This window comes from Accipiter gentilis, chromosome 32, assembly GCF_929443795.1.
Source record: "Accipiter gentilis chromosome 32, bAccGen1.1, whole genome shotgun sequence".
NCBI lineage: Eukaryota > Metazoa > Chordata > Aves > Accipitriformes > Accipitridae > Astur > Astur gentilis.
Genome location: NC_064911.1, coordinates 15,955,898 through 15,980,139, shown reverse-complemented (window position 1 = coordinate 15,980,139; position 24,242 = coordinate 15,955,898). Strand labels below are relative to the sequence as shown.

Genomic DNA, 24,242 nt, shown 5'->3' with positions numbered 1-24,242 from the left:
GCAGCAACTGTGCTCAAATCGCAATGCAAAGGGCAGAATAAAGCAGCGGAAACAATTGTTATTGTGAAGGTAACCTTCCACTCTAACCTTGTTGTTACGCTTTAACTTAGCGTTGACAGTCACCACGTCCTTGTTGACATACCCATCACCAACGCCCTCGGCGCTCACAGAGCACCTTCCACCAGTAACCTCTCCTACGAAGGAGGCAGAAGCACCCTCCCCAGTTCACCCTGGGAAAAAACGAGGCTCAGAAATGTGAAACGGCTTCGGTCACCCAAGGGGCCGACAGCGGAGGCAGGACCGAGGCTTCTACTCCTCACGCCTTTAGTTGGGCGCAAGACAGGGTCACGCCGTTCCTAAAATCCCGGCGGCAGCTCGAAGCCAGCCAGCGCTCCCTCCCCTGGGGCACGGATTGGCATCCTGGAAAAAACACGAACCCAAAGGCCTGAAAGCCATCAGCGTGGTGTGGCACGGTGCCCGGACCAATCCGTCCCGCCTTCCACCGCGCTGCACAGATGTGCCTGTCCCTCTTCCAGCGCTTTGGGGGTTAGCTCGGGCTTTTGCAGGTCTGGGTGTGAGGATGGAGCCGTCTGCCAAGCTAATCACTGCTCCTCTCTGCCTCTGAACCCCGACGAATAACACCCAAGGCAGGAGCGAACGTGTGCTGATAGGTGTTGTCCAGCCCAGAGGAAAATACGAGCTTGCCGTGCTAGATGGAGAGAGCGTGAAGCTTAATTTGCAAACAAACCTGTTTAAGAAAGAACCACCTTATCCTTGTGCTCGTAAGTGATCAGGATGGGCTCAGCGGCAGCACATGAAAAGGTAATTTCTAGTATGTTACAGGGCGACTTAGGGAATTTTGTTGTTTGCTTTGGTTGCCTAGTTTAGGACAGTTTCACGTGTGTTTGAATAGACTTTACTGAAGTAAAAGTATAGGCATGATCTTGAATTATTTTACGGGGAGAAAGATAACTAAGAGGGACTCTCTTGGCAAAAGTGATGCAGTGCAGTCTGATTTCATGCACAGTGAACAGATGACTACCTGCAGTTATTTATTCCTTTTAATCTCGAAATCATTAATTTAGGAAAAACTTCTGTTTTCCAGTTGTAAAGCTTTCCCTTGCCTTTAATGAGTCATAACAGCAGGCACATAGAGTACTTTGTGCCTAGCAACCCGAAATATTAAAGTCTTTCTTCTAGTTACCATTGAACAGCTGCATCACCTGTAGTACAAAATGATAAACAGGGTATAGTAAGCCAGTGCAGAGTAATTTCCATTTCCATTTATATTCTAAAATACTGTATTACTTGTCTATGCAAACAATTTTTTGTTGGGTGTTTTTTAATAACATTCCCCTCTCTGGACCAGAAAAGTATTGAAAGTCTGAAATAACCATGTCGGTCTTAAAAATATCTAACACAAAGGAGTTTCCAGCACAGTTTTGGAGAGAATGACATGGAATATAAATGCCTTTTTATTTTATTTTATTACATTTTTAGTGTCTTCTAGAGAGCAATGAAATCTTCTTACAGTTCCCTGAAAATAATAAAAAAAGTGTGTGATTCTCAGTAGACGCAGTCAAAATAAATGGAATTGTCACTTTTTCCTCTAACCTTTTTTTTCTCTAATTGAATTGTATTGTGCTGGAGTGTCATATCTGCATAACCACACACAAAAAAAGGTTACTTCAGGGCTACCCTGCTTCACTCAGACAGAAGCTGCCCACTGGAAGAGCATACCGTGAAAATAAGACGGAACTGAGCTTTCTCCGGCACAGATTTTTATGAAGCAAACTGTATATCTTAGATTTCCAAGGTTTGATTTCTTGGCGTTCCTCAAAACCAAGTGATATTGGAAAAGTATGGGTGGTCTTCAGATTTGCCATCTACTCATTTCAGATTAAAAATTCTCAGTAACGTTCTTCCTCCTCCCACCCTCCTTTTTTAACATCTCCAGTTTTCAGTCAATAAGCAAATGAAAAGTAACAACAAAATGGATGCCACGTAGCTGTGTGAGCCTCTATGAGCGTGCAGTGGTTAAGACTGAGGGAGGTGAAAGTCCATGATGGCATATTGCTTATGCACTGGTAAGTGGCCCCACTGAGGATACTACTGGTAGTAGACAGTTGTGGCCATATTTGACCAGAGTCCCCGTCCTCAGGACCGGAGCTACGTGGCGACGAGCTCAATCCATCATGTGGGTCTCCAGTGGCGGAGTGCAGCAAAGACACCAGCGGGGCACGGTCAGGCTGGGAACGTCAGAACGGACAAATTGGGATGGTTTGCTGTGATTATGTATAAGCCGACCCCACTGGGCGAAAGGGGAGAATAAAGATGAACTGCAGATCGTTGGGAAACTGCGTCAAAGATATTAACACGCAACTTGAGATGTGAGGCTGTGGGGCTCCTGGGATAATCTGTCTTCACATCTCTCAAGTTTTTGTGTTGTTGGGGGTTTTTTTAAATTTATTTTTATTTTGAAAAAAAAAAAGAATCAAATCAGTGTAATCTTATCACATAGACTGAAACTCTTCTTATTTTTATGTGGAATAAGGGAGGAGCTGTGTTTGCATTATAGTCCCCCAAAAAGGAACAGTCACCTCTGCTTTCATTGTAAGTAGAATGTCAACATTTATCTGTGTAAAGCAAACTGTGATCTATCTACAGAGAGCGTGAAGGAAGAGAGTTATCAAATACCTCTTATATATGTGCACGTACTCTCACACACACACACATCCCCAGCAATTGTTGTTTTCTTAAATGAGCAATTCAGATGGTGTACCAGAGGAAAAAGTAGTTTAATAAAGGAAAAAAAATTCTATTAGTTAGAATTAGTATTTCTTCAAGGGCCCTATCACAAAATACAGAAATAACCCATCATTCATTGTTTTATTTTAATGTTTAACGTAAGCACGAGGTCTGCTGCTAATCTTTCTCTGGTTTGCAATGTGGTTATTATTGCGTTTTGTAATTCTTTGCAGAGCTGATGTACACAGTTGAGCTTGCTGGTGGACTTGGTGCTATTCTGCTGCTGCTTGTTTGTTTAGTGACTATCTACAAGTGTTACAAGATAGAGATTATGCTCTTCTACAGGAATCATTTTGGAGCTGAAGAACTAGATGGAGGTAAGGCAGCTTCTTAGTACGTTTCCTACTTTCTAAGTATGCCTGTCTTTCATTTCTCTCCACCAAGGCCCAAATTTCAGTTCAGTTCAAGATGTGTTAACAACTGCAATTTTTATTTCTCGCTGCATTAGGCACCGACTTGAATATGCATTCCTCATACAGCACATTAGCAGCAGTGATTGCTGGGCTGATGTACGCGCTGCTCTCTGGAGCTCCAGAAGACACCCGTGTCTTTTAGTTTTTTATTCCCGACACTGAATGTAGATTAGCAACGCTGACGCATTAAAGGTTTTCACTTTCTGTCAGTACCGAAAGCCAGCTTCGCTTCTCCATAAGCTAGGGATTGTCTTCCCTAATTGTACTCGCCAAATAGGTAGAGGATGAAGTGAATCTCAATTTACTGCTCGTTTAAACTGATCACTTTCAATAAACTGTACCGAGTGTTTGGGAATGTACCCGGCAGTTCATTTTCTTGAGTTCATTTACTTAATCACTGAGAGAGCGGCTAATGGTCATTAAAGTTGTTCTGTGATTCAAGGACACCCAGCCTAAACAAAAGTAATACGCAACGTATGCACCGGCTTGTGTCAAATGTATACGTGCATTTTCTTTCCTTCTCTTTTTAGGCACTGAAGGAAAAGGTCTTCTTTGCCTCTAGCCCTACTAATCAAAACTGCTGTTGAACAGTGAACTGGGTTGAGCTGCAGGCTCTGATTAATTTCGTTTGGTTTCTTGGGTCAGAGTTCCTGATGTTTTGTGCTACCACTATGTCTTTGGTGACAGGACCTTCTATTTTACTGAAAGACTAATAAGTTATTTTACAGTTCAAGGTAATAGCCTGTGGGCAGAAGCCACTGTGACATATTAAAATAAATACGTACTGATAAACAAGCGCTGGCCAAATCTCTCACCGATAAGTGAGAAGAATTAGAGGTCCTTATATAAGGGAAAGATTTCCATAATAAGATCACTAGGGAATGACCCACTTCTGCCTCCCATCTAAAAATGCACAAGGATTCAAAATAGAAGATGCTCAGAACAACAAGCCCAAGAACTTTAGAACATTTTGTATCCTTCTACTGGATTTACAAGAAGGATGCATTAATATAGCAGCTCAGTGGGGGGGGGAAATCAGGTTATTCTACTTATTTTACAGAGGAGGAAACTGAGGCCCAGATGGACTGTGATTCATGGCGGGTTTTGGCAGACACCTTTTTTTTCAGGAGCTGAGATCGTCTCTTCTCCACAAAGCAGCCCCCAGTTTAAAGGGGCATGCTTACTTGTATGAATTGTGTGAATTTCTTAATAGTCATATTATATTACGCAGAAATAGACAGTTTAATTAATCATTGTTTAAATAGATGCAATTTAATGTTTTCTCTCTCAGTATCAGTAATTCTTACTTTTACGGCTGTCATTTATTGTTATCTCAAAAGATTCCAATTCATTTGCAGACTTGCTCTACCAGGTGTTACGTGCTTGCCTCTCTCTCCTCCCATCCCCAACACTGGTCACCTGGGAACAACAATACTTTAATCACACGTTTTAAACAGCACAAAAGTGACCTCTAAAGGATACTGTTCTGGGATTCCAAAGGAAGAAAATCAATATCCATTCAGTTTATCCTTCTGAGCAAAGATCATTGTTAAAGGAGATAAAGCAGGGATTCTCCTTAGATGATCGATGCAAGCACTGATAGATTGGGTGCTTAACCGCAGCAATATAAGAAGAAAAATACTACTTGGAGATTCCTAATAGCAACCTGTAGCTCCTACTGTGTTCACTGTACTAGCAACGTGCATAAACCCCGTTGTGCCAAAGAAATTATTGCAGCTGGGCTTTTTACTCTCTTTCACTTACACTGTTGCAAAGGCAAGAAGACAGAGAGAAAATGCCACGACAGAAGACCAAGCCATGGCTTGTGCAGAAATAAATTACAGACGTACATTCAGATCCTTTCCTTTGGCTTAGTTTGTTACTGACAAACACGAAATGCTGAACTCTCAAAATCTTCTTCTAACCGCATCTCCTGCAGTGCAACAGCACAGCGCCCACGTGCTATTCATAATTTACACCATGTTCTGTCATACTTCGGGACAGCATATAGATAAGCAAACATCAAAATATCACAGGCGCTTTTTTTTGTGTGCACTATATTGTACCCAGAGAGGATTCAAAACGCTTTAAAAGTGAGGTCCAATTAAAATTTTCAGTTGAAAATCTCCTTTAAAATGCATGGCTTCTTTTCTTCCCTGATCAGAGAACAAGCCCTTCAGGATGTCAAATCTCATCACAATTCCTCTTTCCTTTCCCAAGCCTTAGACACATCGGTTTTTCTGAGGCCAGCTTATGCATTTCTGTGGGAGGTATGGGTAAATTGTGAAAAATAGTTGAAAACAAAATATTTAACCCTCACAGCTAATGCAACTTAATTTATTACTTTCTGTAGGGGTACTGTAGATTAAGCAAGGGATCGCAGCTGCTGATTCCTCATTTCTCTAACTTGCAGCTTTGAATTTCCCATCTTCTCTCTTCTCCTGGGGACTAGACTCTCCTTCTGCTCTTTTCTCTCTCCTGCAAACACTTTAGCTCAGTCTTGCCTTTAATGTCTCCTGGGAAGGGGCATTGAAGCCCCCTTTTCTGTTTTCATGGTTAATTCTCTGCCTTTCCTACTAAATTGGGATAAAATCAAATCCAGCTCCTGTTTTATCGCTTTTTCTTCCACTCTGTACTGACTCCACACCGGGGGACTGTGTGACAGACACCCTGTTGTGTCCTTCGGTGTGGAGCATCGCGACGTGCCGGTGTTTAGTCGGGGGACCTCACTGGGAACGTCTGACAGATCCCCCTGGGAGCTGGAGCACGGCGGCGAGAAAAACATTCTGACCCTTGGCAAAGCAGTAGCTTCCTCACCGCAGGTTTGGTGAGGCTTCCTCACCCCTACCGGTTTGGTGGTCTCCCAAATTTAAGTGGAGAATTTCAGTTCAAGATCTCCCCGCATACATGATGAAGGTGATACCTTGGAGTTGTATGCAAAGAAAGGTCCAGTAGCGTTCTGAAAACAACAACATCTTCAGAAATTGATGCTTCACTGGGAACTTCTTAGGGCTGATTATTGTTAAATGTCAGGCAATCTTTTTAGATTTGCACCTCTAAACTTAAAAGCTTATTTTAAAAAGCCTTGTCCATAAAGCGCACTTTAAGAACTAACACATTATTAGTGAAAACCACTTTTAGAAGTGATGATTTCTTCTATTTTGCCGTAATTGAGCTCCAACACAAGAAATTTTATACCGTGATCATCCTCTGAGTGTTTTAGCAGTTACTTTTTATGTTTTGGTTTTTTCCCAAGGATCTTCCCTTGCTGCTTTTCCCAGTTTTTAAATGGCTTGATTTACAAACTATCGTACTTTAACTAACAGAGAAGAGTAAAAATGCAAGTAAACATTTACAAGTACCTGCAATCAATACATGCCCTGACTTCTTTCTACCTTGCACTCTGTGACCTTGGAAGGTTACTTGTAGCAGAAGAGATCATACCACTGTAAAAAAAAAAAAAAAAAAAAAAAAATCCGTTCTTTGCCGACATACAAGCTGACTTCCAGGCCCCCTAAAATCTATGGAAATTTTCCCAGGATTTTACCTGGGACAACTTTGTACTTTGTGAGACTGCTCCTGCTCATCAAATCGTGCAAGGATCAGTCCCCAGGCATGACAGCCCCGGCAGACACAGCGACGGTGGAGAGGGGAGTGCGACCACTGCCTAAGTACCACCATTTATGATGCTGCTTGAAAGTGGACAGGAGGCTCAAAGTCATCAAAACGGCTATTTTCAACTTTTTCTTGCCATTTCAAGACCTGAGAGTTTCCAGCTTTAAGGTATAGTAAGGATAAATCCAGAAGTCTACGGCTGACAGGCTGAAAACCATTGGACACGGTCAGATAGGCAAAATTACTCAAAAACATGAACGTATTTATTGCATTTGCATTCCAGATTCCAGTTTCACAGAAAAGACCATATGGTACAGTTAGCAGCAGGAACAGTCTGCAGGCACCAGCCCCTACCGTTACCTGGGTACATTAGTGACCATTTAAATTCGTGGAAGTTTTTGTATGAAGGAATTAATAACCAAGGGGTGAACACTGTGATAAAAAAGAAGAAATTCTACATTAAGAGGCTGGCATTAAAATTCATAAGAATAAAAAAGTCGCAATTAAAGAGAAAGTCTGAACAAATGTGCTGTAAATAGTTTCCTAATGAAATTTACATAAATATCATTTCTCACAGCTAGGCTGCCAAGAAGTCAAGCTTTAGGCTCAAGAACAAAAAAACCCTAGGTAGCTGATAACTAGAAAGTGAGAGCTTTGCTTAGCAGCTAATATGATGACCGTCACGATGACCCTTGGTGCTTTTAGGTCCCATCAGCTCTTTCTACAACATTGGACAGGAGCTCTCTGCGGTGTCCCTGATCTTATTCTCAGCTTTCCTTTCTGATGGTTGGACTCGATGATCTTGAAGGTCTTTTCCAACCTAAATGATTCTATGATTCTAAGGCACCTGGGAGCCAGGGCTGGCGAGTTCCTCTGAACTTTCACTTGAACTCTGAAAGTTCACTTTCAGTTCTGCACGTTGCTGCTTTTTGTTGGTTTGTTTGTTTTTCCCGCATTACAAAAAAAGCGCTCCTAACGTGCTTAAAATGTGTCACTGATGAGCTCTGTAAATTCAGGAAATCTTGTTTGGATTCAGTACATGACATCGATAGTGGCTGGTTCTTGGCTGTGCTGGTTGCACTTTCTTAAGAGATGAGTTTCTACTGCTCGCGGAGGAGAAGCAAATCAATGCTCGAATTAGGAGGTTGATGAAACCGTTTCTGCCTTGAAGTCTCTGTTGCACCTGGGAGTCCTTAGGTAATCATGATTTTTGTCCTTACCGTTATTTAGCTGCAAAAGACTAACAGGGTTCATGGAGAGACCTATGGGATTGCCCAGATAATATCTTGTTAACGGTACAAGACAAGAGCAGGTAAGATACATTTCTTAGTGGCTTCCCGGGTTTCATTCCAGTAAACCTCTTATGCAGCAAGGAAAGGCAACGCTTTCAGATTCTTAATGTTTCAGTGTGACTTAGTTGCTAACTTTCAAATATAACTTCTACCAACAGTTTAGGCACCGCCAAAGCACTTGTGTTAATGATTATGCTATGCAGGTATAGCTAGACTGAAATTACTGCTGAAGTTAGTGACTTTGCAATTACAGAATCTTCCCTGGGGACCCGTAGAATAAGTTTGCAATAGCCGCCTCACCACTGCGTACGTATTCTTATTGGCTATTGGCAAATTGTGGCAATAAGAAATCCTGCTCCATGAATATCAATTTCAAATTCTATTAAAATCACCTTTAGAAAAATGCAGCTTTCATCTTTCTAAATATTACTGCTTACAAAAAGGGTTTTTCCTCTTATTTAATTACAATTTTATTGTTAAAGTACTGCTTCTCTTAACTTCTTGTTTATGTTATTTATTTACATCTGAAAGGCAATTCAAACAGTAAGATCTCAATTTATGTCTCCACTGAATATAGGATTATCTAGGTTCTTTCCTTGAAACTTACTAATTGAAAGAAAAATAACCGCTTTTTTCTCTCCTCCTATTTTATAGCATCTAAAGTACATGTGTAATATATATATATATCTATATTACAAAATAAAATAACAATATCACCAGGAACATCTTTAGACTCCAAACTAGAAGATTGTTATAGGTTAGAAATTCCAGATGTAAAGTAGGGGGGGGGGGGGGGAAGACTCCCATATATAAATCAGTGAAGACTGAGATATCTCCTGTTCCTCAACCAGCAGCTCTGTCAAATGGTTCTAAGCTTTGAAGGTCTTTTTATCAAAGGCCAAAGAACATTGCAGATTTTGGAGGTAGGTGAGATGAACACAGCACATTGGCATCTGATTTCAAGAATCTTAGATTGAAAGTCTGTTTCCAAGCCATTCCTTCCTTGAGGTTTTTTTTATATTTATAATGATTTACTTAACTTTTCACTGCTTTTGCCTAGATCAAGGCTGTCTTATCTCCAAAATACTTAACCCAATGATAGGATACAAGTACTGTCACTGAGATCAACAGAGCTAAGGAATATACGTAAAATTAAGCATGTATTTTATACAGGTAGCTAGAGCTAGTTGCTTTGTTGAATTAGGACCATAATAAGAGCATCACTTCTTGACACTTTTTATTTAAGGAACTTCTTTAGTATAGAAAAAAAATATTTTCTTCCATTTTCAGAGTTTACGTGACCCTCTTTATTAGTGCCTCCTCCTGCTTTCTCCTTTTTTAAATAGTAGCTAGTGTCCTGCAGTCTTTCATAGATAACTACCATGCTATGCTATGGCTCCAGCTAGGTAGTTTCCACTCAGTCTTTCAGTATCTACTAATAATACGGCTTTTTCTTAGTTTGGCATTTGACCTGCAGATAATTCATAACAACCAAGAGAATAATTTCTAGCACCATCTTTTAACTTTCGTAATTTTTTAATATTATGAAACTCTTATAAGGATCTCCGAGTTTTCATATCTGTCAAGAGCAACTTCTAAAATTAATGCTTCATCAAGTTTTTTTATATTGAAAGTAGAATGTCTTCAGTAGTAGTAATAAATTTAAACTTCCGTGTTAATGAGAATGACTGAGAAACATTTGAGATGTGCTCTTCGTTTAGTTAGGAATAAAAAATCAGACTAAATATAAGAGAAAAAATTAACTTTAATAATAGGTTATTCGGTTTAAATAAGTAATATTCTATTTTATGTATCTATCAATGACAAACTTTAGCTGTAATTATAGAAAACCAGGGAAAATATAGCTTACAGAGAGAATTTATTTTACACTTGAAATCATGTCATTGTATTATTTTTTGACTGAATTTTTTGTCTGCTGGGAATCACTCCTAATTTTCAAGAAATGTCAAACGCAGCATTGATATCTTGGGGTTTTCATAAATGTTCTTATAAAATCAAATTTAAAATTGGTATTTCTTTTATTTTTTTCATGTTTTTAGACTTCCAAAGTTCAATGTGGCTTAATGGGGGGAGGAGGAGTAGAAAAAAAAAAAAAAAAAAGAAACGCATGCCAATTGCATTAATATTTTTATAAATGTGCCTACTAGGGATGAAGGACCCTTTTTTTTTCTGGTCTGCAGTATGCTGAGAAAACCCCAGAATCTATTTAGAATTGATTACATTTCTTTAACCTCTTCCCCAGTGTTTCATTTACAAAACCTCCCTCCAATTCACCATTACCCACTCCGCACAAGGATATGAACTATCATTAGGAATGCTACACTTAACAAATACTTTGCCACAGAAAAAGCTAGTGTTGGTAATTCTTAATTTTTATTAACATTGAAAGGAAAAGAAAATGTTATGGTGAGCGTCATATGCAACAGTAAATAGTGTGAGGAAAAGTATAAGCATTTTGAAAGACTTAGGATTTGGGCATTTTACTCAACTAAGCATTTAAATTACATTTTTTATTACGTTAAGGGTGATGAACACTATTGCAGTGTGTACATTAAATGTGGCCCCACAGATCATGAAACAAATACAGATTGTGAAATGCCATAGTCATTATAATTTTGAAGCAACTAGGGTCTCTGGGAAATTTCAAAAGCCCAGTACTTTGCAACCTTTCCTGAACACAGCACGTTTTTTAAAGAGGAAAGCCTCCTGCATCTGCTTGACCTCAACTCCCTACAGCAACGGGAGGATCTGGTCTGTCATTTCTAAGACCCCTACTTGAAATCCTGGAACTCAGTTAAATCGGCGCATTGCTCCTAGACTCCAGCAACGTGTGTCTGAGTCTCTGCTGATTCCTCTGGAGGATTTCAGGATGGGCAGAGGTGGAGGTTGACCCTGGTGTCTCGGTCTTACAGCTTCATGAGATAAGATTCACTGTGAAAGATGACATTGTGGGATTTCTCTTTATTTCGATCTATTAATCTGTCTTGTGCTAAAATATATCATGCCAGCTGAAAATCAGAGTTTGGCATCTGCTTGAACATGACTGATAACAAAAAAATGACTCTATGAAGGGTTTTTTTTTATTTTTGGTTTTTCATCCATATATATACTTCTGTCCCCCACTAGGAGAAGTATCTGCAATGTTTAAGGTTTAATAAAAGGCCCAAACTTCTGACATCTTGGAGTGCATGGAAATCATTAGAAAACATGTACATCTGTAATACAAATTCAAAGTTGAATCTGTTTGCTGGTCCGTGTAGAAAAGGAAGTTTCATCTGTCTTTCTGTAGGCACCAGCTTACCATTTCTTCATGTGTAGCTGTTAAAAGAGCATGCATACAGATGAGTTCTTAGATGTCTGATAGCAATTTACTTACCCAAAGATCCCATTTGCATGTGACAAAGTAGATGCGTATAGAGTCTGGGTTTCATTTTATGCTTACATTGAGCCTTTAAGTGACTGCTGCCGAGCACATCCTTGGAATAACAAGCAGCATTTACAACTTCATGCCCTAGAAGTTTATATCACTTCTGCTGGATTAACACTGTAGAAAGTTACAGGGAATACGAGAATATATTCTACGTTTGGATGAGTACCGAAAGGAATGGACAGCACTGAAGAATGCATGTGGCAATGGTGCAACAGGTGTTTTGGCTAAAATCTTGGGCCACTAAATGAAGTTTCTGCCTGTTATTTATGAAGCTGGGATTTCACCCTCAATGTTTACCCGTAAGATCGATCCAAACAATTTCGTCAGATCTGTGGCTGAGCACAGCTCCATGGCCATTACCCAGTGTCCTCACTTTCAACTCTATAGAACAGTTGAAATGATATGGCAAGGTTTGTACCTCACAGTCCGTTTTGACCCGAGTCTTGCAGTACTGGTGGTTTTGGGATGGCTGAAACGTTTGTGGAATGAATGCATCATACCTTGAGCACGGGCGGTATTTGGCCCCATTGTGATTAACTTATCCAGAGCTTCCACATGCTCTCACGGTTGTCTACAGTAGAATAACAAAGAATTTTTTTATATCAAGTCTGGCTGAATTTGGCCATGCAAGGTGTGCTTTAGAGGTTTTTTTCAATATTTTCAATTAATGAATACAACAAAACTTCACTGAAATGGAGGCTGTTGAGTTGAAGAGCTCCATCCTAGTTGTATACTACCTGTAGGCAGCAGAAAGCAACTACAAACCACATAACTGGAGAGGATTACTTGTCCATTCACAAAGAATGAGAAGGGGAAACTTAATACGCCAAAATGTTTCAAAGTATTGCTGTTGCATGATAGCACACGTCACACCCAGTTGTGCTCACTAAATTAAAGGACAGCCGTAACATAATACAGCTCTGCAACATACCTTGAGGCAATTCAGGATCAACTTATTCTGATATGTTTCTAAAAAAAGAATCCTGAAATGGTTAATAGGATAGGACTGCTTTCAGGTACAAAAGTATACGTAGATAATTGGTTTCAGTCTCCATGGGAAAGAAAAAAAGTTTCAGATGAAATTATCAACATCCCTGCCTTTGGTTACTAACACGTATTTTTCTTCCTAAGTGTGGGAGGAAACAGGTAATGAGTAACTATATTCCAGTTTATTGCTAATGCACAGGAGCCTGGCAAAAAATAAATCTTCGAAATGGCATAATCTATATCTAAAGCCAAAGTGCAAGCAACAATCAATCACATTTTCATTCTGAAGATGCTTGGATAGAAGACTTAATTGTTTGCTGATGAAGGGAAATGAGGACATTCTCATTTCAAAGAAAAGCTTAGTTTGCCACCAGCTTTGTTCTGAAGTTAGATTTTTGCCCTTTTTTTCTGACACTGCATATTAGATCCAGCCAGTATCTGAACTTATTGCATAGCCAAATCTGTAATTATCATACTACATAATAACATAAGCAGTAATATCAAGTCCTTTATGACTTGATTTGTGATTAGGAACAGATCAGGAGTTTTCTGGTGAAATGGTTTTTTCTTGGAAAAGGCAGGTGTGCTGCCACCAAATATTTTCACGGGTGAAATAGCTGTTCCAGTGAACGATGAAGAAAACAAAAAAGCAGTGATCGACTTCCTGCATGCTTGCTGGGAGTCTGGGGACTTCTGGAAGCGTTGCTCGAAGGAAGGTTTACATGGGAAACAGCCCGAGAGCAAAGGGGTTCCACATGACGTGGCCAAGAGTCTGGCAAGATACGAGCCCCAGCTCCCAGAGTTTGACTCAGCTGTAAGATCTGGATGTCTGCAGGCTCCCATCTTTTCCTCTCAGCCCATTGGGACAGCACATTAAAAAACCTGAATTAAGATCAGAGATGTTCTTTAGAATGTAGGCATCAGTCCCACCCATTACAAGCAGGAGTAGGTGGGACCATTTAACGGAGAAGAACAACATGCAGAGACGTTACCTACTGTGTATTTAAATACTTGCCTGGAGATGGGAGATTTCAACAATTTTATGAGTTCTCACCTTTTTCATTACAACTGAAATTCTACATTTTTTGACTATCCGTAACAATTAGAGAAAGTAGTAAATAATGCCATTGCTCTTTGATCACATAACAGAAAAGATGGCTTCTGATGGCTGCGTAACTATCTGCCTGCTGTAGTTCTTAAAATGTTTCACAGAGTTGGCAATGTAACCCAAATAATTTTAGTTAACTAAAAGCAGGCTAATACATAAATATCATGGAAGTAAAACAAAGGCATATGTCATCATCCCCTGCGTATCCCAGGCATTTCACATTTTGCAGATTGTCTGCTCATGTCAGTATGTCAGCCCATCAAATAATAAAATTACCACATAAGGTAATTCTGCTGTAAGCTGAACTTTTTACTTTTCATTAAACAAAATTAAAGAAACTTGACAGATGGGGAGTATAATAGCTCAGGGAAACCACTGTGCTAATGCATCTAGCAGCTTCCCAAACCAGACTACGTATCTTGCCGGATTGGAGTTTGAATAAATTAATGGTTGCCTGAACCCATCTGTGTAGACATACCCTTGATCCTGGCCATTCTTTGCCCCTCAAATGCTGTTAAAACTAGGGGACTAGGGTGGAAATAAATATGTTCCCTGCAATACCAGCTAACGCAGTTGTAGTCAGTAGAAATTCTGGAGCCTCCGTGGTATGAAAAATGTATATTTCAAATAAATGCATCAGTGCGATAATTACATATGCAAGAAAACAGTGGGATAGCAAGAATAATTTTCCCTCTAAATAAGAATGTGCAAACCATCTTAACAGACAATACCCTGAGCCTTTGAAACAGTTTGAACACTGCATTATTTCTTATTATTTATCCCTTTGAGAAATTATACATTCTCATCTTTACTCAAAGACTTCCAACAGAGCAACACTGCTCTTGAGCATGCGCTATGGTTAGGACCATTACTAAGGTGGCAGCAGAAAATGGCATTACCTCATCATCATTTTGTCGGCTGTCATAATTTCCCCATATATCTCTTGACCTTTCTGTGTGTTAACTCGCTTGCTGGGTTAACACTGTCCTACTGTAGAAGCAAAAACCTGCTGTGTAATCTCCCTTTACCTCATACTTGATCCATTCAGTGTTATCTCAAGGCATTGTCAAAGGCATTAGGCACTTGTCTAGCGTTAAGGATCGTGGTTTCACAAATCCTCCAAAGAAAAATAATGGGAAGAGTGAACCATAGAAGGCAGTGCTCCTCTTTTTCTTTTTTTTTTTTCCCTTTCTTTTGTTGTTGTTTTTGTTTGTTTGTTTTGTTTTCTGGGGATATAACAATCCGATAGGCAATACACAAAAAGTGTATTTTTGTAGGGGAGGGAATGAGCACACGGTCATTTCATGGGTTTGGAAAGTTTGAAAGTAGTTACAGTTTTACCACTTTAATTTTGTCATCTGCAAATGTCAATGAGCATAGTATACATGGTTCCTCAGGAAGAGGAAGTGGACTATTCAAGATTAGCGACGTTTCATTAATTTTATTTATACTCTTTGCACCTATCCTGCATTTGTCAGGCTTTTCCAAAAAATGCTACCAGAGTACAAAAAGGTGTAAAACGAGGAAAGGATTGGTTCGGTAAATAACTGAAGTCAGCATTGACTGAATATGACGTTACTTATGACACACAGATGAGTATTCAATCAAGTCTCTTTTACAAGCAATTGATATTCTCGATAGCCTGTGCATAGTGTTGTCGAGCGAGTTAGAAGGATGTTAACATTTCATTACTCTCACCATTGATTTTTTTCTGCTTTCTTCACAACAGAAGTCAAAACGTGACCTCTTATTCCACTGAATTAGTTCCAGAGCACTTGGCATTATTGACCTCCTAATGAAAATTAATGATGGCTCTTTTAATTCAGCCTTTCAAGTATGCACACCAAGCACATTTAAGAAACAGGCACATTTATTTCTCATATTGAAATGAAATAACACACTGTTAAGTAACGAAATGTACATTAATGCAACATTAAATTTGCAAATTTAAGCACACAGAATTCAAGAGATTTAAACTGCATTATCAGGAGCTGATGGTGCAAAGATTTAAGCTTGGCAATAATTTCAGACCTGGAAAGCTAATGAGTTTTACAAGTAAGCTACACATATGCTTAGAACATTCCAGCCCCAAGCCCTAAATTTATTGTAAAAATTTGGCAAGACTGAAACGTTTTTACTATGCAACAGAAACAATTGCACATTAGCTTAGATATTTCCATGTTTTTCTTTTCCCTTTGAAAGTTAGAGAAGAATTCCAATTCTTTTCAGCAACTTTTTTCTTCTGGGCTCCCAAGCCGTCCCCCCACAGTTGAGTGGATTTCCTTCATACGGAGCCTTACACAAATGCTTATGAACAAACTGACTGCAGTGTATGGATATGGATCCCTTCTCCCTTGCCTCTGTGTACGTAAAGATTGCCTCTACCAGGTAAAACGGGAAAGGTGAATGGATTTATATCTGGAGATTGGGTGAAGGCTTGCCATTTTATCTGAACGATTTCCTATTCCTGGGAAATGGTCCCAGAAATAATTCCTGGAGAATTATCTAGGACATCTGCAAGAATAATGGATCAGCTAACTTACTTTCTTCCTCTCTTTCCTTAGACAACAAAGACTATGATGCATATCTATCTTATACCAAAGTGGATCCTGACCAGTGGAATCAAGAAACTGGAGAAGAAGAAAGATTTGCTCTTGAGATCCTACCAGATATGCTTGAAAAGCATTATGGTTACAAGTTGTTCATACCAGACAGAGATCTGATTCCCACAGGAAGTAAGTCATGTCTTCATGCTGGTGTGTTTCCTGAACAGCAAATGCAGCGTTTGCAGCGATGGTTTTAGTATCGTTTCTATACCTACTCCTTCAGAATGTCACCTTTCCTCCCTTGTCTTAGAGAATGGTGAAGATAAGCCACCAAACGTACTTCATGTGTATTTGCCAGATAAGAGGATTATTTTTTTAGTATTTGTATTATGTCGATTGAAGGTGAGACAGTGCAGAAAGGGCATGCATAAGTAAAGGAAATGAATGAGACTAACATTTTTTCACAGATTTTTTGAGAGCTTGCCCATCTAGGAATGAAGACCTCATTACAAATGAGGTCTTTGTTTTCTGTTCCTTAGAATTTACCTGGAAAGGTAGCCAGGTTTCTAAGTATTTATTACAGAAATTCAGACAGGAAAGAAAAAGTTGTGTTTGGACTAAGGCAAGGGTTAGTAATACCATCTACAGTAGGGCAAAGTAGTGAGTTCTGCTAGTGTCCGCTGCTGATAAATGTGTAGTGGAGGTACTGGATCGTTCTCACAGGCTGAAAATGAGAATTGATTCCAGCTGGTACAAACAAGTAGATCTTTTTCATGTTTCTTTCACATATTACAACCCACGTACAGTGATTTTTTTTTGTAAGTTGCTCTAGCATTCTTCATAACTTCAGTGTAACCGTACAGACCGCTACTAAGATCAGTACCTTTTACTAAAGATAAGAAAGGATGCTTGATATAGGCAAAGCACAACATCGAATGATCACATGGATGTTTTTTGAATCTACAGCAAATTGAACATTAATTTGCAGGAGGCAACACTGGGTTTGTGAGTGTGTGTGGTGGGGGCATGAAAGGAAAAGTAGAATCTAACCCTACAGTTGACCTTAGAGTATCCTTTGGGTTTGGGACTGAAGCCCTGAAGCACACAGTTGCTGCTCTGTTACCTGCCTGGGTGACTTTGCCTCTTTAAAGAAAAAAATGGTGGCGGACACACGTGTTCCAATAAAGATACAGATCTTGATACAAAACCACAGCTCATAAACAAACACTCACAATCCGTAGCGCCTGAGGGAACAGATGTTTCGCAGGATCACGGAATGGCTGAGGTTGGAAGGGTTCTCTGGAGGTCGTCTTGTCCAACCTCTCTGTTCAGGCAGGGCCGCCTAGAGCAGGTTGCCCAGGACCGTGTCCTGGGAAGTAAACCTGGCACGTTTGCAAGTGATGTTTTTACATATATCAGCGAGCTCTTCTGGGAGCGGGGATTTGCCCCTGTCGTTTCTCCCCAGTCTATGGGAGCAGAGTGTTGCAGAGTGTTTTCTTAGATTGATTTTTGAGCGATTGTCTTATTTTGTAGCCTACATTGAAGACGTGGCAAGATGTGTAGACCAAAGCAAGCGACTGATCATCGTCATGACTCCAAATTACGTGGTAAGAAGAGGCTGGAGCATCTTTGAACTGGAAACGCGGCTTCGAAACATGTTAGTCACGGGCGAAATCAAAGTGATACTGATTGAATGCAGTGAACTACGAGGAGTTATGAACTACCAGGAGGTCGAGGCCCTGAAACATACCATCAAGCTCCTCACTGTCATTAAATGGCACGGACCAAAATGCAACAAGTTGAATTCCAAGTTCTGGAAACGTTTACAGTACGAAATGCCTTTTAAGAGGATTGAACCCATCACACACGAGCAGGTTTTAGATGTCAGTGAGCAGGGGCCCTTTGGGGAACTGCAGACAGTCTCCGCAATTTCCATGGCTGCTGCCACCTCCACTGCTCTTGCCACTGCCCATCCGGACCTGCGCTCCACCTTTCATAACACATATCATTCACAGATGCGCCAGAAACACTATTATCGAAGCTATGAATACGATGTACCTCCTACCGGCACCCTGCCGCTTACCTCAATAGGTAACCAGCATACCTACTGCAACATCCCTATGACACTTATAAACGGTCAGCGGCCACAGACAAAAACTAACCGGGAGCAGAATCCCGAAGAGGCTCACACAAACAGTGCGATACTGCCCCTCTTGCCACGGGAGACCAGTATATCGAGTGTCATTTGGTGACCGAAATGCAAGGGGCCGTCAACCCCCTTGAGTAGGAGCTGAGTCTGCAGTCCAGTGCCTGGAACTACATCCTCGACTGCTGCTGTTAAACATGCATTACAATCGACAACATACGAGGAAAAACAGGGTCTTGTACATACGGTTTTTGCAATTTCTTTGTAGCATCAGTCTTCCTGTTTTACCCATGTCTCTTCCCATTCACATTTTCGACTTTGTTTTATATGTCATTGGAATTTGTATATTTACATTTTTTTAAATGAAGAGACTGCTGTATAGATAGGAAACTTTTTTGCTTCATTAGTATAGTTTTAGACTTTTGGTTTGTTTGGTTTTAACCTTTCTTGGGAATGCTTGGACAAAGCTATGTTGATATCAGAAGCACCATCCATTTTGTTGGCCTGCCTAGCCTGATTCCTGAAGGCCATGCCTGCTGCAGTTCACCTCTTTTGGAGAATATCTGTTCTTAGAAGGACCCCATCCCTCACTGAGAGCTCCAGTTTCGTTTCTACTCCCGTAATGTACACTGCTCCTTCCCCGCCCTTACAATGACCCCCGTTCGGGGTAACACTACAGCCTGATCATCTAACATGTAACTTGGTAGATACCTGTCAAACAACAGAATATACCCAATCTGTATCGGTTGCTTCACAGTAGTCACTACAGAGTGTGTAGAAACTAGAGACGGTTTGGTTTTTGCTTTCTTGGGTTTGGTTATTATTATTTTTTTCAATTATTATTTTAAGAATGAGTTGATTGTATCCCTTTTATAAATATAAAAGCAAACCCTATTTTTAACACTTCCTGGAAAAATATTAATGTGGTTGTGGATTTTATTTTTAAGCATTTAACTTTTTCTTTCCCCCCTTTCAAAATCCTGCAAATAAGATCGTTTGCAATCGTCAGGCGAGTAAGACAAGGGAGGCAATAGGCACTGAAGTGCAGAGAGTCCTGCTGATATTTACAGTGACGACTTCCAAACCAAAGGGGAATAAAAAGACAGTATTGTAGATGGTTTGTCACTTTGTATTACAGAAAGTGTTATTTTCTAAAAGAGTAAGAGCAAAACATTATTTTGCTGTGGATTACAGAGTCCCCTTGTATTTTAATGTTCCAAAAACTGTATTTGCTTTAAAATGATATATTCAGGATTAAGAATTCTGCTTTCATTTGGTTTTAGCTTGTAACAATAAGTAAAACTTTATTAGTTTCAACATGATTTCAGTAAGAACTCAGGCAGAAAAAAATGACATGAATACCAACAAATATCATTGTTTTCAGAATAAACTTTATTTATACAAAATTAATATTTAAATCAGACCTGGAAGTATTAAAAACAATTTATTCACTTTAATGAATAAATAAATTAGTTTTATTTTTTATGTATGATTCTATCTTTGAGGAGTTGCAAATAATGCGTGCACCATGGCTGCCAGGGAAGAAAAAAAAAAACCAACCCAACCGCTATGTTTACATCTGGGCATCTTTAAGACAAATGAAATAAGCATCTTACTCATGTTTTAAATAATGGAAAAGTCCTTTCTGGTTTTAGAGAGAGAGGGGAGCGGTGCTGTAGCTCTACAACATATTGAGGCCGAGCTCTCTGCTGGTCTCTGCTAGCAGAAGCAGAGGAGCTGGGGCAGACTTACTGGTTGCAGCACACGGTCATATAGTCATGGGTTGGCAGAAACGTAACTGGTATCCTGGCAATCAGACCTTATAGTCTATTTATGTAATTAATTAGCTTTAGGTATTTTTATGGTAGCTGAATGATATTGGCCGATATAATGGATGTGTGGGGTTCGGTCATCCTGATTGTCACAATGAGAAAGGTACAGCTTATCATATTTTGGTCTTCTTAATGAGAAGCGATGGGTAGAGAGCGGTTAAACTGCAGTTTGGGGGATGTTTGTGGGAGTAATCCAGAACTGACAGCGTGGGAGGAAATGACTATGCTCCTGTTGTGAAAGTCAAGAAATCTCAGTATCTGCATAACAAGCTAATAGAGCTTTGGGCTGCGCGCTGCTTTTTATTTGCTTAAAAATGTTTATTTCTCTGACAATTTGCTCAAGTCCTTTTCTACAATCTGCTCTTTATTACGGTGTCTCCCTCTGGACATGTGCCAAAACATCCACAAAATGGAAATGAAGCTGCCAGGCCAGATAAAATTTTAAGAGAGCTTTGCACATTTAGTTATTTTCCTAGCGTAAGAAAGCTATTATTTATTTGCTCTTACAGACACCTGTCAGACACTGATGGCATTTTCCTTCATTCGCCTGGATGCCAAATACCCTGGTATCCTCTGAAAGCAATGCGTTATTTTTCCCCTTTCCCTCCCCATTACATGCCCTGGGGTAAAGACTGGGATGTGGAAAAAATGTAGGATATAACTATCTGACCACAGTCACATTTAGGCGATCGGTACGTGTTTCCTTCCCTAGCCACATGGGGAGTACTTTTCTGTTGTTCTATTTTTAGTGTAGATTTAAGCACTTTGAATAGCATGATTCAGGGATTGATGGATACTGTTTGATAGTCACACTACTTAAAAAAGGTTTTTCTTATTATCTTTTGTCATAATATTAAACAAAAGAAAAACAAACAAACAAAAGAAAGAAACCGCAAAACGAAACCTGAAATAAATGGAGAAGCTGTCTATGGCTTCAGAAATATTCCTCCTTAGTATTCCATCCCTACGAACAGCTCTGTGTGGGGAACAGTGAAGAAAACTGTTGCGTGTTCACGTGCTCTATGTTTGACAAAAGTTCTGTCGGAACACAAAATAAAATGAAAAAAAAACCCAAACCCCAAACACAAAACCTCAACCAAACCTGTCATTGCCCCAGTGCTTAGGCTCCATCCTTTTCTGGTGAAGGTGTTCCAGTTTTTGACAATGCAGCCTGAAGCATGCATGCAATAGTCACATATAAGGTTTAGCCATAAGCAAATAGCACTTTATTTTAAAAACTGCACAGTGTGACGATCGGAAAAACTTACTCTGCCTGGTCAATAACTTTGGGTCTGTATGTGGATTCTATGCACATGAATTATCCAAGTGTGGTGCTTTGTCTTTTTAAGGCTCTCTCTAATCAGGGTAGTCCTTGATATAAAACTAAAGGACTCTGTTGCACAACCTGTGGAAATTCAGTATATAGGTTCTCCGGACAGCACATGTAGCTGGACAGAAATGGGGGACTGTACAGTATGCAGCTAATTATTTTGAAGGCAAAGTGCGTTGCTGGGTCTGATTCTGTTCTCAGTTGCAGCAGTATGATTTGAGAGTAAAGCTAATAAAGTTGAATGAGTGTAAGATTGATTTGTGTGAGAGAAGAAAATTGGAAAAGCAAAGGAATTCATATTTGCAGTCTGTGACAAGCCGAAATCTTGGCCACAAGGAAAGCAGCAGCAAAATGTCTTCTGCATTTTATTAGGGACCCAGTTCTCACCTGGCAGCCAACATCAAACGCTTTCAATATGATCTGCTTCAGCGCTAAATACTGTTAGGCTTAGATGCAAACTAAGATTTTTCGATTACTGCAAAGCTGTGAGAACCATGTGTATGTTACATAATGGGTGATAATCAGCTCCAAAATAATTGGAAAGCTTGTTATACCCGCCTGATTAAAATTCACAAAGTTTTACTTGGATATTGTGCATTAATGACACGTTTAAATTATAGATAAAGCAGTGAGATTTGGGGAAAACTGGCCTGGTAAACAGGCTTCCTTCATTCTTAAATTGAAAACAAAAAAAAAGAAGAAAATGTCAAGCTAGCAAGCCTAAGGAGAGTTTAATTAAAATCCAAAGAAGAAAAAAAAAAAATCACCGCAGCAAAGTAATCTCAAAAATAGCGTAAAGGCCAATGGAGAAGAAAGGTCAAAATACACACCAGTTTTTTGACTGTATTGCGGCTTTTTTTGTCACGCAAAGCTCCGTACCCTGGCTCACCTACATCGAGCAGCTGGCTTTTTTTGTGGCCTATCCAGACAGATCGGCAACCCAAATATGTCCCTGTATGTCTGATACGCTTCCGAATGATTTTGTACTCGGTGATAGTCTGGCACAGAGAGTTTTTGGTGTGTCTTCCATTGTCGTGAAACAGACGATGGCAGAAATCTGTCAGTGCTAAAAAAATCTCCGTAACAGCCTTAGTTTATTATCCAGAGTAACTAGATTCCTTCACACCCACCCCTTATCTGATTTGCTGTTATTAGAACACTTTTTTTAACCCATTTCTCAGCTGAGCGAGCGATTCATGACTGGCATCAGAAAAAATGTAAGCAATTTCATAACAATGAGCCTCATATAATGAATCCTGCAAGTTTGTCTGCATTTTTCTGTATTATCACAACTCTTCACGTCCTAACTAGCCCACTGAGTGGAGGTTGGAGAACACTATCGTGTCTTTCATTTGAGATTCACTGAATTTAGGATGGATGCTGAGCTGTCATTTGTGATGTAATTTTGCTGGGCTATTTCCCATCGACTCCGGCTGTACCCTCCAAGAAGACGTGTTGGCAGCATCGCACTTCTCCAGCTGGCCTTGGGTTGATGTTCCAGAACTCGGAGATGTTGCCCTGGGGAGAGAAACTAATAGAAACGCTTCAGCTATTAAGAGTTTGCCTATGCTTTTTGTTTGTTTAAATTCTGCTTAAGACAAAGTTGGAGCTTTGCTCTGGACTAATAAGCTCTGCGGGTGCAAGGTCAAGAGTCCAGAGAGTCATGAAGTAGTCAGAGCAGAAATTACAAAGGCACGCCTGGTACCTTACTTGGAAAATGTATAAATTCTGAAGCTGCTCAGACTACTAAAAAATGAATACATTTAGACTGAGGGTTGTTGAAGGAAATTACTCTGTTTGTTGTAACAACCAGCCTCATTCCAAAAGCCTATCAGCATTCTAACATTAAATAGCCAATACCCTAGATATAATGTAATTTCAGAAATATTCAGTAGTCAGTTAAAATATTTTTATTTTGGTGGATTAAGAGTAACATGATTCTTTAGGATCTATATGTTAAATAAAGTGGATAATCTCTATCTAGTACTGACCTTACAGAAAGTACGAACATCTCTTTGCTGGGTCGCTATTATTAGAAAAACATTTTGAAGCAAAATCTGAGAGCTAAGAACTTGATGGAGATAGTCTTAATATTTTTTATAATGACATCTCTCTCAACCGTCAAGGCATGACAGAAGGAACACAGAAATTACTCCGAAAATAAAATGCCTGTCCTTTTTAACCTTCTTTTTCTCTGTTTATCAAACATTAGCTCTCTCTCTGCCCCCCTCAAAAATCATCCAGGACAAATGAATACCTACGGAGCCCATACTCTCAAACGCATTTGGTGATGGATAAAAAAGTGCAAACCCGAGTGAGGGGCTGCACCACATGGCCGCAGCTGAGAAGCTCACCAGTGGGGAGACCGTGTGCGCGGAGAGAGCGAGCACAGGGCCCTCTGGCCACCGTGTTGCGTTACTCCTGTGTCAGGTGGGTGCAGTAGGAACTATAGGCTCAATACATCACGGCTCTTCCACCTGCTGTAGGCAACACACAGAGAAGGTGAGCAGGAAGCCTTGACGTTAGTGACAGAAAACGCGAGTGCCGTCAGCTGGCTAAGTACAGGTACCCTACTGCCAAGCAGCCGAAAGAGTAGAAAGAGATGACAGTGTTTCCCATAAAAGCCAACACTGAGCATAGAAAGAGGTTAGTTTGCTGGGTTAGCGTGCAGTGCAATCCACTGAATGACAGTTACGGGAAATTGCCGTCTCAGT

General features: G+C 40.0%; 1 protein-coding gene across 1 annotated transcript in view; it reads left to right on the top strand.

The window, feature by feature from the left end:
- IL1RAPL1 (interleukin 1 receptor accessory protein like 1) overlaps positions 1-18,661 on the top strand; it is a 729,989-nt gene extending 711,328 nt beyond the window's left edge. The window contains exons 9-11 of the mRNA XM_049834719.1: positions 2,982-3,125; positions 16,239-16,409; positions 17,754-18,661. Of these exons, the coding sequence (XP_049690676.1) occupies positions 2,982-3,125; positions 16,239-16,409; positions 17,754-18,472 (1,034 nt within the window). The 3' untranslated portion in view covers positions 18,473-18,661. The remainder of the gene's footprint in view (positions 1-2,981; positions 3,126-16,238; positions 16,410-17,753) is intronic.
- The last annotated feature ends 5,581 nt before the right edge of the window (positions 18,662-24,242 follow it).